Source organism: Podarcis bocagei, assembly GCF_964188305.1.
Source record: "Podarcis bocagei genome assembly, chromosome: 10".
Classification (NCBI taxonomy): Eukaryota; Metazoa; Chordata; class Lepidosauria; order Squamata; family Lacertidae; genus Podarcis; species Podarcis bocagei.
Genome location: NC_138135.1, coordinates 3,321,667 through 3,335,263, shown reverse-complemented (window position 1 = coordinate 3,335,263; position 13,597 = coordinate 3,321,667). Strand labels below are relative to the sequence as shown.

Sequence of the window (13,597 nt, the reverse complement as noted above, 5' to 3'; positions counted from 1 at the left end):
TAAGGCACCCCACAAGTGAGGGCCCAAGGGTCTGAACACTCATCCCCCCACCACCACTTTCTGAACACGGCCCAGGAGAAAGGAGCGAAACCACTGTATAACAGTGCCCCCAGCTCTGTACTATAGCGAACTGCATTTACTGCCCATCAGTGGACAATTTATTATCAGTAAGGTGCTTTGCTCGTCAAGGCATAACTGCGTTTCTTAAAGTCAATGTGTGAGTTTTTCGAGGGGAACAAATGTCTATTGTATGCCCGGGAATCTGATGGTTCATATACACTGTACTTTTGCACCTACTCACAATCGCCTATAAATTGCAGAGCAGCACAGTCAAGCCAGGGGTTGAGGAATGTAAGGCCACATTCCGGGTGTGTCCATGAGGCACACAGAATTCTGGGACATCTGAATTTTGCTGATGTAATTAAGACAAAGAATATTGTTAATGGCCTCAAATTAAAACCATGTAAATTCTTTATGCAATGTCTATCCTGTTGCAAGAATAAGATTAAGGTTGCACGCAAGGGTAAGTGCTCAGATAGGAAAGTAACTGAGCCATTTGAGCGTGTACATTGTGATTTAGTTGGACCACTCCCACCATCATTAGGAGGTTCTAAGTACTGGCTTACCCTGATAGACCAGTATAGCAGATATTGTTGGACTTATGCAATAGTTGAGAAGTCCCAAGCATTTGAGAAGTACAAAGTTTTTTGCAACTGGGTAAAAACGCACTTTAACAAACCTATTAAGAACCTGTTTTCTGACCGGGGCGGGGAATTTGTTTCTGAGGATTTTGAGAAATTCCTGGAAGCGCAGGGGACTACTCATGAGTTATCTTGCCCCCGAAGTCCCTGGCAAAATGGGCTTGTTGAAGTTGTGCAGCGTGACCTGCAGGCAGGGGTTAAAACTTATCTGCACAATGCTAATCTGCCCAAAGTCTTTTGGGCTGAAGCGTTGAATGCTTTTTGTTATGTTAGAAATCGTAGTTATCATTCTGGTTTAGATGTCACCCCTATGAGAAGCTGTTTAAAAAACACCCTAATCTGAAATACCTATGTATTTGGGGTTCAGATGTAATTATGCATTATCCCGCTAAGCAGAAATTGGGTGAGCGTAGTGTTCAGGGAAAATTAATGGGCTACCAGCAGGGGGCATACAGAATTTACATACCAGCAACTGGCAAATTTCATATTACCAGAAGCATGATACAAACTGTAAATTGGAATGGAGTTGCTGTTTTCCAAGATACTAATGGTATAGATCGGGGGTCGGCAACCTGCGGCTCCAGAGCCGCATGCGGCTCTTTAAAGCCTTTGCTGCAGCTCCGGGGCGGTGGCGAGGGGAGGAGGCGAGGGGCGGAGGCGAGGGGCGGAGGTGACCAGCCTGCCGCCCGGCGGGCCGGGCGCCGTAAAGCAGAGCGCCCCCCTCGCCAGGCAGACATCCGCAGCGTGGGGAGCCTTGCCGGACTTCCCGGCAAGGCTCCCCACGCTGCGGATAGCAGCCTGCTGCCCGGTGGGCGGGGCACCCTAAATCAGAGCGCCCCCCTCGCCAGGCAGACATCCGCAGCATGGGAAGCCTTGCCGGACTTCCCGGCAAGGCTCCCCACCCTGCGGATAGCAGCCTGCTGCCCGGTGGGCCGGGCGCCATAAAGCAGAGCGCCCCCCTCGCCAGGCAGACATCCGCAGCGTGGGGAGCCTTGCCGGACTTCCCGGCAAGGCTCCCCACGCTGCGGATAGCAGCCTGCCGCCCGGTGGGCGGGGCGCCCTAAATCAGAGCGCCCCCCTCGCCAGGCAGACATCCGCAGCATGGGAAGCCTTGCCGGACTTCCCGGCAAGGCTCCCCACGCTGCGGATAGCAGCCTGCCGCCCGGTGGGCGGGGCGCCCTAAAGCAGAGCGCCCCCCTCGCCAGGCAGACATCCGCAGCGTGGGGAGCCTTGCCGGAGGTCCCGGCAAGGCTTCCCACGCTGCGGATAGCAGCCTGCTGCCCGGTGGGCGGGGCGCCCTAAAGCAGAGCGCCCCCCTCGCCAGGCAGACATCCGCAGCGTGGGGAGCCTTGCCGGAGGTCCCGGCAAGGCTTCCCACGCTGCGGATAGCAGCCTGCTGCCCGGTGGGCGGGGCACCCTAAAGCAGAGCGCCCCCCTCGCCAGGCAGACATCCGCAGCGTGGGGAGCCTTGCCGGAGGTCCCGGCAAGGCTTCCCACGCTGCGGATAGCAGCCTGCCGCCCGGCGGGCGGGGCGCCCTAAATCAGAGCGCCCCCCTCGCCAGGCAGACATCCGCAGCGTGGGGAGCCTTGCCGGACTTCCCGGCAAGGCTCCCCACGCTGCAGATAGCAGCCTGCCGCCCCGCAGGCATCGGCCAGCCCCACAAGCTCGGGGGACAGCAGGGAGGCGCAGCGCCGCCATCCCGCTGTTCCTTGACCTGGTTCGGTTTCCCCGACCTGCTTTTGGGGGGGAAATAAAGGGAAATTTTTTTCCCTTTATTTCCCCCCCCCCCCAAAAAAACTAGGTGCGTCCTATGGGACGGAGCGTCCTATGGGGCGAAAAATACGGTATTTTTATAATGACGAATGCCTCATTATTAATTATTATTTACATCAGGCACTGATTATGATTTATGGTACACTGGGGCCCTGATTAATTTTCTATGGCATTTTGGGGCATTGATTATTGGGCATAGCAAGTCGCGGTCGCGTGGAATTTGTGCTTTGTGACCGTTTGAAGTGGGGTTTTTTTCTTGGGAGGCTGGGCGGCACGAAGAGGGGGATTATTTTTATAATGATGAGGATGACATTGGGCCCTCATTATTAATTATTATTTACATCAGGCACTGATTATGATTTATGGTTCACTGGGGCCCTGGTTAATTTTCTTTGGCATTTTGTGGCATTGATTATGCAGTCGCGGTCGCGTGGAATTCCACGTGGAGTTAGTTGCCTGAAGCCCCTTTTTAGTTGCTTGAAGCCCCTTTTTAAACTTAAGCAGGTGAAATTTTGGTGAATTGCTGCCAAGGAGTGTGGTGGAGTCTCCTTCTTTGGAGGTCTTTAAGCAGAGGCTTGACAACCATATGTCAGGAGTGCTCTGATGGTGTTTCCTGCTTGGCAGGGGGTTGGACTCGATGGCCCTTGTGGTCTCTTCCACATATGTATGTGAGCAGGTCTTCTCCAACATGAACTATATTAAAAACAAGCACCGATCACGCCTCACAGATGACAGCTTGCAAGCCTGTGTGAAAATGAAGGTGACGTCTTACAGCCCTGATGTGCAGACACTGAGCACTGAGGTTCAGGAGCAAAAGTCCCATTAACCTGGTTACCTGGTTGTAAATTAAATATTTTAATTAGCTATTAATTTGTCCTTTTTTCTTGAGATTGACAGCTGACTGCACGATCCTGTATATATAGCATTAAGGCCAGAAACAATATATGTAGTGTTATATTTGTTTTAAATGTTGCAATGTTTTTGCGGCTCCCAGTTGTTGTTGTTTTTTCGGAAACGGGTCCAAGTGGCTCTTTTTGTCTTAAAGGTTGCAGACCCCTGGTATAGATAATACTGAGGAAGGAGCAGCCGCAGCCGCAGGAAATGGTGCTTCTGAATTAATGGAAAAAGATGAAAAGCCTGTTGAATTTGATAATTTGTTTGATGATTTAAAGTCACAGGCACCCAAGGGGAGGTTATATTCTCTTGAGTTTTCTGACCGTGAGCTTAGCCTACAGGCATCTCTTCAGCCTGACAATGATGATTTACAACCTGAAACTAGTAGTTCACTTAGTCCCATTAAGTCTGAGGAGTCTGACTCTCCTTCCGGACTGAGACGTTCAGATAGAAAGAGGCAGAAGCCACAACGTTTTGCAGATGAACATTTTAATACTGTGTATGCCAATAAGGTGGTTTTTGAGCCAAAAAGTTACAATGATGTTCAGAATTTACCTAAGCACCAAGCTGTAAGTTGGTATAAAGCTATGAACTCTGAGATAGCTTCTTTAAAAGAGCACAACACTTGGTCTCTTGTACAACAAACCCCAGATATGAGACTTATTGATTCAAAATGGGTTTATAGAGTTAAAATGAATGACATAAATGAAGTTGTAAGGTACAAGGCTAGATTAGTTGCTAGGGGTTTTCAACAAATTCCAGGCGAAGATTATGATTTGTGTTATTCACCAAGTGTAAAATATGAAACAGTTAAGCTTTTGTTAAAAGATGCATCACAACGTGGACATTCTGTTTATCACCTAGATATAAAAACTGCACATTTGTTTGCAGATTTAAAAGAATAAATTTTTATGCGTGTTCCTGAAGGCATAGACGCCGCTGAAGGTTTGGTATGCAAATTAAATAAATCCCTTTATGGTCTGCACCAAAGTGGAAGGAATTGGCACCAAACTTTAGCAAAAGAATTGCTGGATATTGGTTTTTCACAGGGAAAGGCAGACAATTGTGTGTTTATAAAGGAAAGGGCAAACTGTAGCAAAAATATGTGTGTATGTAGATGACGTGTTAATTTCTACAAAAACTAAACGGGAATATAAACAGGTAGCAACACAGTTACAGAAGAAATTTGATGTGGTGGAATCAGGCATAGCTAAAAATTACTTATCCATGCAAATTTAGAAAGGCAAAAATGGATCTTTCCTGGTTCATCAAACTGCAAAAATTGATGATCTTGTTGAAATGCTACGTTTAGAAAATGCAAATGGGAAGCAAACGCCTATGGTGTGTGGTTTCACCTTTACAGGTGAAGATAAGCCATTTCCTAACAAAACTTTGTATCGTTCTGCTATAGGCAAGCTAAATTTTATTCAAAGAATCTCAAGACCAGATATAACTTATGCTTTTCACTTTCTGGCAAAATTTTTGGAAAAGCCCACTACGTAATGTTTCTCTGCTCTTAAGAGAGTGGTGATGTACCTTAAACATACCAAACATTATAGGTTGCAGTTTACATCAAGTATTGACAAAGGTTTTGAAATTTTCTGCGATGCATCTCATGCAGTGGAACAAAATAATTGCAGGGGTGTGTCTGGTATGGTGTTTTGTTATAACGGTTGTCCATTTGAATGGAAGGCCCAGACACAAATGATTATTTGTCTCTCCACAGCAGAGTGAATTATGTGCATGCGTTCAGGCCACTCGTGATGTAGAATGGTATCTGCAAGTATTCGCAGACCTACAGATGCAAGTAACACTACCAGTAAAAATTTACCTTGATTCCCAGAGTGGACTCGCTATCCTGTGTTCAGAGACCAATACGCAGTGCACTAGAGTCTTAAGATTACATTTACAGTTTGTAAAGAAACTAATTGCTGACAAAATGGTTGTATTTGAATATGTTCTAGGTGACAATCAAATTGCAGACATTTTTACAAAAGCACTTCCAAAGGTTACACATGAAAGACATGTACAAAATATGCTTTGTTTTTGTTCCACAATGATGAACCACAGGGGAAATGTTGAATGGTTACTTTAAATGTAAAGGTTCATCATTGTTCCACCCGACGTGTATGTCTTTAAGGGGCCAGAGCAAGGGCCAGAGCAAGATAACGAGACCCAGCTTTACAGCTGTGAAACATAGCAGGTGCTGCTGAGTTGTACTGATTAAGCTGTGTTGACAAATGGGTGTAGTGTATAAGGAGCAGGACCTAGCTCTCCCATTACCCTGGGGGATGGGGTGGTGGTTGGGTCATGTTTGTTTGTTGATGTATTTAGTGTATAAGGAGTTTTTGGTTTTGTAATTAAAACCTTGTTTAAGTTATTTTTGAGTCCCTTTTAAATGCATGGTCTCCCCAGCAACCTCTCTGCAGCGCTACCATACTGCAAATAGCCAACACTTTCCACACTCTATACATTTATATGGTTTCTCCTCTGTGTGAGTCTGTTGATGATTACTAAGGTGTGCACGCTGACTGAAGCTCTTTCCACACTCCATGCATTTAAATGGTTTCTCCCCTGTGTGAGTCCGTTGATGTCTTCTAAGGTTTCCACTTTCTTTAAAGCTCTTTCCACACTCCATACATTTATATGGTTTCTCCCCTGTGTGAGTCCGTTGATGTGATCTAAGCTCTCCAATCCGACCGAAGCTCTTTCCACACTCCATACATTCATATGGTTTCTCCCCTGTGTGAATCCGTTGATGATTTCTAAGGTGTGCACAACGACCGAAGCTCTTTCCACACTCCATACATTTATATGGTTTCTCCCCTGTGTGAGTCCGTTGATGTCTTCTCAGCTCTCCACTCTGACTGAAGCTCTTTCCACACTCCATGCATTTAAATGGTTTCTCCCCTGTGTGATTCCGTTGATGATTTCTAAGGTCTGCATTCTGACTGAAGCTCTTTCCACACTCCATGCATTTAAATGGTTTCTCCCCTGTGTGAGTCCGTTGATGTCTTCTAAGGTTTCCACTTTCTTTAAAGCTCTTTTCACACTCCATACATTTATATGGTTTCTCCCCTGTGTGAGTCCGTTGATGTGATCTAAGCTCTCCACTCTGACCGAAGCTCTTTCCACACTCCATACATTCATATGGTTTCTCCCCTGTGTGAATCCGATGATGATTTCTAAGGTGTGCACTCTTACCGAAGCTCTTTCCACACTCCATACATTTATATGGTTTCTCCCCTGTGTGAGTCCGTTGATGTGATCTAAGCTCTCCAGTCTGACAGAAGCTCTTTCCACACTCCATACATTTATATGGTTTCTCCCCTGTGTGAATCCGTTCATGTTTTTTAAGGTCTGCATTCTGACTGAAGCTTTTTCCACATTCTATACATTTATATGGTTTCACCCCTGTGTGAGTCTGTTGATGTCTTCTAAGGCTTCCACTATTACTAAAACTCTTTTCACACTCCATACACTGAAACAGTTTCTCCCCTGTGTGAGTCCGTTGATGTTGTCTAACGTGTCCACTCTGACTGAATCTCTTTCCACACTCCATGCATTGAAATGGTTTCTCCCCTGTGTGAATCCGTTGATGTTGTCTAAGGCTTCCACTATCATTAAAGATCTTTCCACACTCCGTACATAAATATAGTTTTTCCCCTGTGTGAGTCCGCTGGTGTGTTCTAAGTTTTGCATTGAAAGAGAAGCTCTTTCCGCACTCCATACCTTTAAGTGGTTACTTTCCTTTTTGTGTTTGTTGATGTGAACTATGTGTGCTCATTCAGTGAAGCATATTCCACATTTCACACATTTTAATGGCTATTCCTAATGAAACAAAAGGTGCCTTGTCCCCTGCAATTCTGTCTTCTCCATCCCCTTTTTCAGAGTGGGCAGAAAGGAAATCCTGTTTGGGCTTCAGGAAAAAGAACACACACACAAAAAAAAAGGATGCATCAATCACCATTAGCACCTTCTCTTATTTCAAAATCTCCTACATTCTCCCATGTCCTACCCATGTTCCCAATTTTTAGGAATTGAAAATGGTATGATGTCTAATGGTAGTAATGCATCAGGAACCTTTCATAATCCTCAGTCATCTTTAATAACACAGCATCATCTTGGAATACTCTTGTCCTGTGGGACTGCATTTCAAATCAAGTGGTTGCCCCCATTTCCACCTCTAGATCTTCATGAATCACCTGCACAGTCCCACTGACCTCAGGAGGTCCATATGGACCATTTTGGGAGACCCAGGTCTATGTCTTTTCTGGGGACTGTGGTCTGGGTCAGTCAGAGAACTAGTGACAAGGCTTGGTGCTTGGGGTCACCTGAATGGGTGCTCAGGGAAGTTCCTGTTCTCGCAGATGGACCTCCCTCTACATGCTTCACATTGCATGGAGAGAGAAGGAGAAGCAGAAGGAGAGCAGCTGGCAAATGGGAATCCCAGACGGAAACACCCACCCAATGGTTCTTTATAATGATGATGTGCTGCCTGATCCTGTGCTTGTCTTCTGACAGAGGACTATCCTAATTTGGCACTGAAAGGCAGGATATTCAAGGCAAGGAGATAACTGTAGTTAATGGTAGGTAGACATATTGGTCAGACACGGTGAAAGTAAAAAAATTAACAAAAATAGTCCAGTAGCAACTTAGGGTCTTGGGAGAAAAGTAATGACAAACCTAGACAGCATCTTAAAAAGCAGAGACATCACCTTGCCAAGAAAGGTCCTTATAGTTCAAGCTATGGTTTTCCCAGTAGTGATGTATGGAAGTGAGAGCTGGACCATAAAGAAGGCTGATCGGCAAAGAATTGATGCTTTTGAATTCTGGTGCTGGAGGAGACTCTTGAGAGTCCCATGGACTGCAAGAAGATCAAACGTATCCATTCTTAAGGAAATGAGCCCTGAGTGCTCACTGGAAGGAGAGATCCTGAAGCTGAGGCTCCAAGACTTTGGCCACCTCATGAGAAGAGAAGACTCCCTGGAAAAGACCCTGATGTTGGGAAGATGGAGGGCACAAAGAGAAGGGGACGACAGAGGACAAGATGGTTGGACAGTGTTCTCGAAACTACCAGCATGAGTTTGACCAAACTGCGGGAGGCAGTGGAAGACAGGAGTGCCTGGCGTGCTCTGGTCCAGGGGGGTCACGAAGAGTTGGACATGACTAATTGACTAAATTAGTATGTGGATCGAGAACTCCCAGAAGTGCAAGCTGGATTTAGAAGAGGCAGAGGAACCAGAGACCAAATTGCAAACATGCGCTGGATTATGGAGAAAGCTAGAGAGTTCCAGAAAGACATCTACTTCTGCTTCATTGACTATGCAAAAGCCTTTGACTGTGTCGACCACAGCAAACTATGGCAAGTTCTTAAAGAAATGGGAGTGCCTGATCACCTCATCTGTCTCCTGAGAAATCTCTATGTGGGACAAGAAGCTACAGTTAGAACTGGATATGGAACAACTGATTGGTTCAAAATTGGGAAAGGAGTACGACAAGGCTGTATTTTGTCTCCCTGCTTATTTAATTTATATGCAGAATACATAATGCGAAAGGCTGGGCTGGATGCATCCCAAGCTGGAATTAAGATTGCTGGAAGAAATATCAACAACCTCAGATATGCAGATGACACAACCTTGATGGCAGAAAGTGAGGAGGAATTAAAGAACCTTTTAATGAGGGTGAAAGAGGAGAGCGCAAAATATGGTCTGAAGCTCAACATCAAAAAAACCAAGATCATGGCCACTGGTCCCATCACCTCCTGGCAAATAGAAGGGGAAGAAATGGAGGTAGTGAGAGATTTTACTTTCTTGGGCTCCATGATCACTGCAGATGGTGACAGCAGCCACGAAATTAAAAGACGCCTGCTTCTTGGGAGAAGGGCAATGACAGGCCTAGACAGCATCTTGAGAAGTAGAGATGTCACCTTGCCAACAAAGGTCCGTATAGTTAAAGCCATGGTTTTCCCAGTAGTGATGTATGGAAGTGAGAGCTGGACCATAAAGAAGGCTGATCGCCGAAGAATTGATGCTTTTGAATTATGGTGCTGGAGGAGACTCTTGAGAGTCCCATGGACTGCAAGAAGATCAAACGCATCCATTCTTAAGGAAATCAGCCCTGAGTGCTCACTGGAAGGACAGATCCTGAAGCTGAGGCTCCAGTACTTTGGCCACCTCATGAGAAGAGAAGACTCCCTGGAGAAGACACTGATGCTGGGAAAGATGGAGGGCACAAGGAGAAGGGGGCGACAGAGGACAAGATGGTTGGATAGTGTTTTCGAGGTTACCAGCATGGGTTTGACCAAACTGCAGGAGGTAGTGGAGGACAGGGGTGCCTGGCGTGTTCTGGTCCATGGGGTCACGAAGAGTCGGACACGACTAAACGACTAAACAACAACAAAAAATTGACTAAAAAACAACAACAGCAACTTAGGGACCAAGTAAGTTTGTTCTAGGTATAACCTTTTGTGTGCATGCACACTTCTTCATATAGTGAAGGGTAGTAGGAGATGGTAGTAGGAGTACCTTCTGAGAAAAACCCCACCCCACCCTCCCACGATATACAAGGCTCTGGTGACATCTGTGTCAGTGTATCTGAAGAAGTGCGCATGCACACGAAAGCTTATACCTAGAACAAACATAGTTGGTCTCTAAGGTGCTACTGGACTATTTTTTAATTTTTTATTTCAACTGCGTCAGACCAACCCGGCTACCTACCTGAATCTAGATGTCATGGGGTGCTGGGGAGCAGTAGTTCCTTTGGTGGGGGACATGTCCTGCACCTCCTGGGGTCATTTTTCCACCCTTGGTGCCCACCCTGCACTCAGCTCTCACCTGTGGCTTCCAGAAGCTGTCAGCATGCAACAGGGGTTCAAGCAACAGCTTCAACCGGCCGGCTAAACCAGGTCAGGAAAGCTGATGGGTCTCAAATCCTTGGGGGGCTGGGGAATTCTGCTGCACCTGAAGTCAAGCCCTGGTGGATGGAGAGGAGGAGAACAACTGTGAATCCCACAGTCCAGAAGGCAGATTCTGCCCGTGCGGAAGAGGAACGTGAAGGGCAGAGGGGGCACGTCCACCTGGAGGCTTGTTATCTAGTCCCAGGGTTACTCTGACATTGAATTATATATAAATTACAGTATTGAAATGTGCCTGCTCCCACTTCATATTCTGATATTACTCTACTCTGTTTGTCTGTTTCTTACTTGAGTGCTGTTTTGGCCCCTGCCTTGGCCGTGTGGACCTGAAGGAGCATCTTCACCCCCATCACTCGGTCCGGACAGGGAGGTCCGCCTCCGAGGGTCTTCTGCTGGTTCCCTTGCTGTTAGAAGTGAAGTTTCAGGGAACCAGGCAGAGGGCCTCCTGCCCCATGGAATGCCCTCCCTTCCGAGGGCAAGGAGATAGGCAACCATCTGACATTTAGAAGACAGCTGTATCAGGAGGTTTTTAACATTTGATGTTTTACTGTCTTGTATATGTACTGTACTGTCGGGAAGGTAAACGGCATCTCCGTGCGCTGCTCTGGTTCGCCAGGGTCAGGGGTCCCTATACCTTTACCTATATGTACTGGAAGCTGCCCAGAGCGGCTGGGGGAAAAGACTAATACTATAACTTCTACAGTGGTACCTCGTGTTACAGACACTTCAGGTTACAGACTCTGCTAACCCAGAAATAGTATCTTTTTTAAAGAACTTTGCTTCAGGATGAGAACAGAAATCGCAGAAGGCCCCATTAGCTAAAGTGGCGCTTCAGGTTAAGAACAGTTTCAGGTTAAGAACGGACCTGCAGAACAAATTCAGTTCTTAACCCGAAGGACCACTGTACTATTATTATTATTATTATTATTATTATTATTATCATGTGATTTTTTTGTAGTTAATTTGGAATTCGTACTGCAATATCAGCTTACGAAATGTTATGGGTGGAGAAAATCACAGGGTTGCCGTAAACTATAATCCCACCCACAAACTCATTCACACACAGTCTGTAAATTTAGGGAGGTCACACACCTCACCTGTACTAATACTGGCAGTCTTTGGCCTGCACAGGCACACCCGGTGTGTAGAGCCTCCAGCCCCAGGCAATGTCTATCATGAAAATGGCTCCTTTGACTGGGAAGATTCATGCAGTCACTGTCATCGGATGATGAAGGATTGTATCTCAGCTTGTCAGTCACTCTGACACTGCCTACAAAGAATAAGAGGAACAGAAATGCTTTTGAGGTGCAACTTCTGTATCAATCCTGAGAGCCATTCCATGGACTCTGCACCCCTGTTTCTGATGACAGGTGTACATTATCCTCATCCTCAAGAAAGTGACCCACGCATGCACAGACGTGGGTTGCATTCTGCTCATGTTGCGAACTGGCCTCCAGAACGGATCCTGTTCGCAACCAGAGGTACCACTGTAATAGATTTCTCAGCTGAATTATTTTTTTCTGCCTCTGAGCGTTTTTTGCTACTCTGCTAATTATATCTCAGACTTGCTCTGGAGATCGTTATGGAGGAGCAAGATCTGCAACCTAAAGCCATAAACAGCCTCGCGCTGTAGACCTGAAGGAGCATCTCCACCCCCATCACTCAGTCCGGACAAGGAGGTCCTCCTCCGAGGGTCTTCTGCTGGTTCCCTTGCTGTCAGAAGTGAAGTTCCAGGGAACCAGGCAAAGGGCCTCCTGCCCCATGGAATGCCCTCCCTTCAGAGGGCAAGGAAACAGGGAAACATCTGACATTTAGAAGACAGCTGTATCAGGAGGTTTGTAATGTTGGATGTTTTACTGTCTTGTATATGTACTGTAAGCTTCCCAGAGTGGCTGGGGAAACCCAACCAGATGGGCAGGGCATAAATTCTGCAATCATTCTTATCATCCCCCTGAGCACGGCCTTGGCCTTGGGGAGGGTGGGGTATAAATAAAATTTTATTATTATTATTATCATTATCATCATCATCATCTTGTGATTTTTTAAAGTTATTTTGAAATTCATACTGCAATACTAGCTTACAAAATGTTATGGGTGGAGAAAATCACAGGGTTGCCATAAACTATAATCCCACCCACAAACTCTCATTCACACACAGCCTGTAAATTTGGGGAGGTCACACACCTCACCTGTGCTAATACTGGCAGTCTTTGGCCTGCACAGGCACACCCGGTGTGTAGAGCCTCCAGCCACAGGCACTGTCTATCATGAAAATGGCTCCTTTGACTGGGAAGATTCATGCAGTCACTGTCATCGGATGATGAAGGATTGTATCTCAGCTTGTCAGTCACTCTGACATTGCCTACAAAGAATAAGAGGAACAGAAATGTTTTTGAGGTGCAACTTCTGTATCAATCCTGAGAGCCATTCCATGGACTCTGCACCCGTTTCTGATGACAGGTGTACATTATCTTCACCCTCAGTGGAAAAGACAATCAAGATGGAAGCCTGAGAGAGAGGAAAAGGTTTCTGGCTGCTTCCTGGGTGGGATTGCGAAAACCAAGAGCCGCTTCTGAGAAGGCCTCCCCCCTCCCCTCTTCCTCTTCCTCTTTCCTCTCCTCTCCAGGGGACCAATGGTTGGACTGGGCAGAAGCGCTGTGTCTGGACAGGGCAGGGACTTATGGGGTGGGAAGAGGATGGAGACTGCAGGAAGGAAGGGGTGGGGAGACAGAACCCCCACTTTCCAGGGATCCCTCTCTGGTCGCCTTAAAGGGGGGGGTTGATTGCTGGGCGGGAGAGAGAAGCTAAGGCGGCCCCTCCGGAGAGTCCCCAAGGAAGCCACGATTGAGACGCCCCCCCCCAAGACTGGTCTTCCTATCTCTCCCCCCCCCCAAGTGCTGCCCTTCCCTGCCCCGGGAATGCTGCCCCTCCTCCCCCCGGCCCTGGCCCCCCTCCCATCCCGGGGTCTCCCCTGCACCCAGACGCCGCCTTGGCTCACCCCTCGCCAGGCGCGACCCATGTCTCCGTCCCTATTGCCCCCCCCCCAACGGGAGCAGGGGAGGGGCCAGGGGGGTCTCTATCCTGGCTTCTCTCCGCGCCCCAGGGATGCCTGCGCGGGGAAAACGGGGCCAGGGAGTCCTCGTGGGCGGGCGCCCCATCTCCGCCCCTTGTCAGCACGCGTGCCGGGATCCAGGCCCCACGGAAGGCGCTTGGGGGAGCTGGAGGGGTCTCTGGGTCCTCTTCTCCCCCCTCCCCCCCGCGACCCCTTTACCTCTTTCTCCTCGCTCCCGATTCTCCTTTCCCTTCCTGCAA

General features: G+C 47.4%; 3 protein-coding genes across 3 annotated transcripts in view; all 3 read right to left on the bottom strand.

The window, feature by feature from the left end:
- Window positions 1–13,597, bottom strand: part of LOC308596881 (uncharacterized protein) — a gene marked incomplete at its 3' end in the record, with an annotated part of 228,311 nt that overhangs the window by 39,569 nt on the left and 175,145 nt on the right. The window lies entirely within an intron of this gene.
- LOC308596880 (uncharacterized protein) overlaps window positions 1–13,597 on the bottom strand; it is a gene marked incomplete at its 3' end in the record, with an annotated part of 28,465 nt that overhangs the window by 2,484 nt on the left and 12,384 nt on the right. Inside the window, exons 2-3 of the mRNA XM_081212184.1 lie at window positions 10,206–10,344; window positions 6,154–7,288 (exon numbers count right to left, since the gene is read on the bottom strand). Of these exons, the coding sequence (XP_081068310.1) occupies window positions 6,154–7,099 (946 nt within the window). The 5' untranslated portion in view covers window positions 7,100–7,288; window positions 10,206–10,344. The remainder of the gene's footprint in view (window positions 1–6,153; window positions 7,289–10,205; window positions 10,345–13,597) is intronic.
- The window catches only part of LOC308595614 (uncharacterized protein), a 61,440-nt gene that overhangs the window by 46,197 nt on the left and 1,646 nt on the right, over window positions 1–13,597 (bottom strand). The window contains exons 2-3 of the mRNA XM_081210064.1: window positions 12,475–12,647; window positions 11,383–11,555 (exon numbers count right to left, since the gene is read on the bottom strand). The gene's annotated coding sequence lies outside the window, so the exon portion shown is untranslated. The remainder of the gene's footprint in view (window positions 1–11,382; window positions 11,556–12,474; window positions 12,648–13,597) is intronic.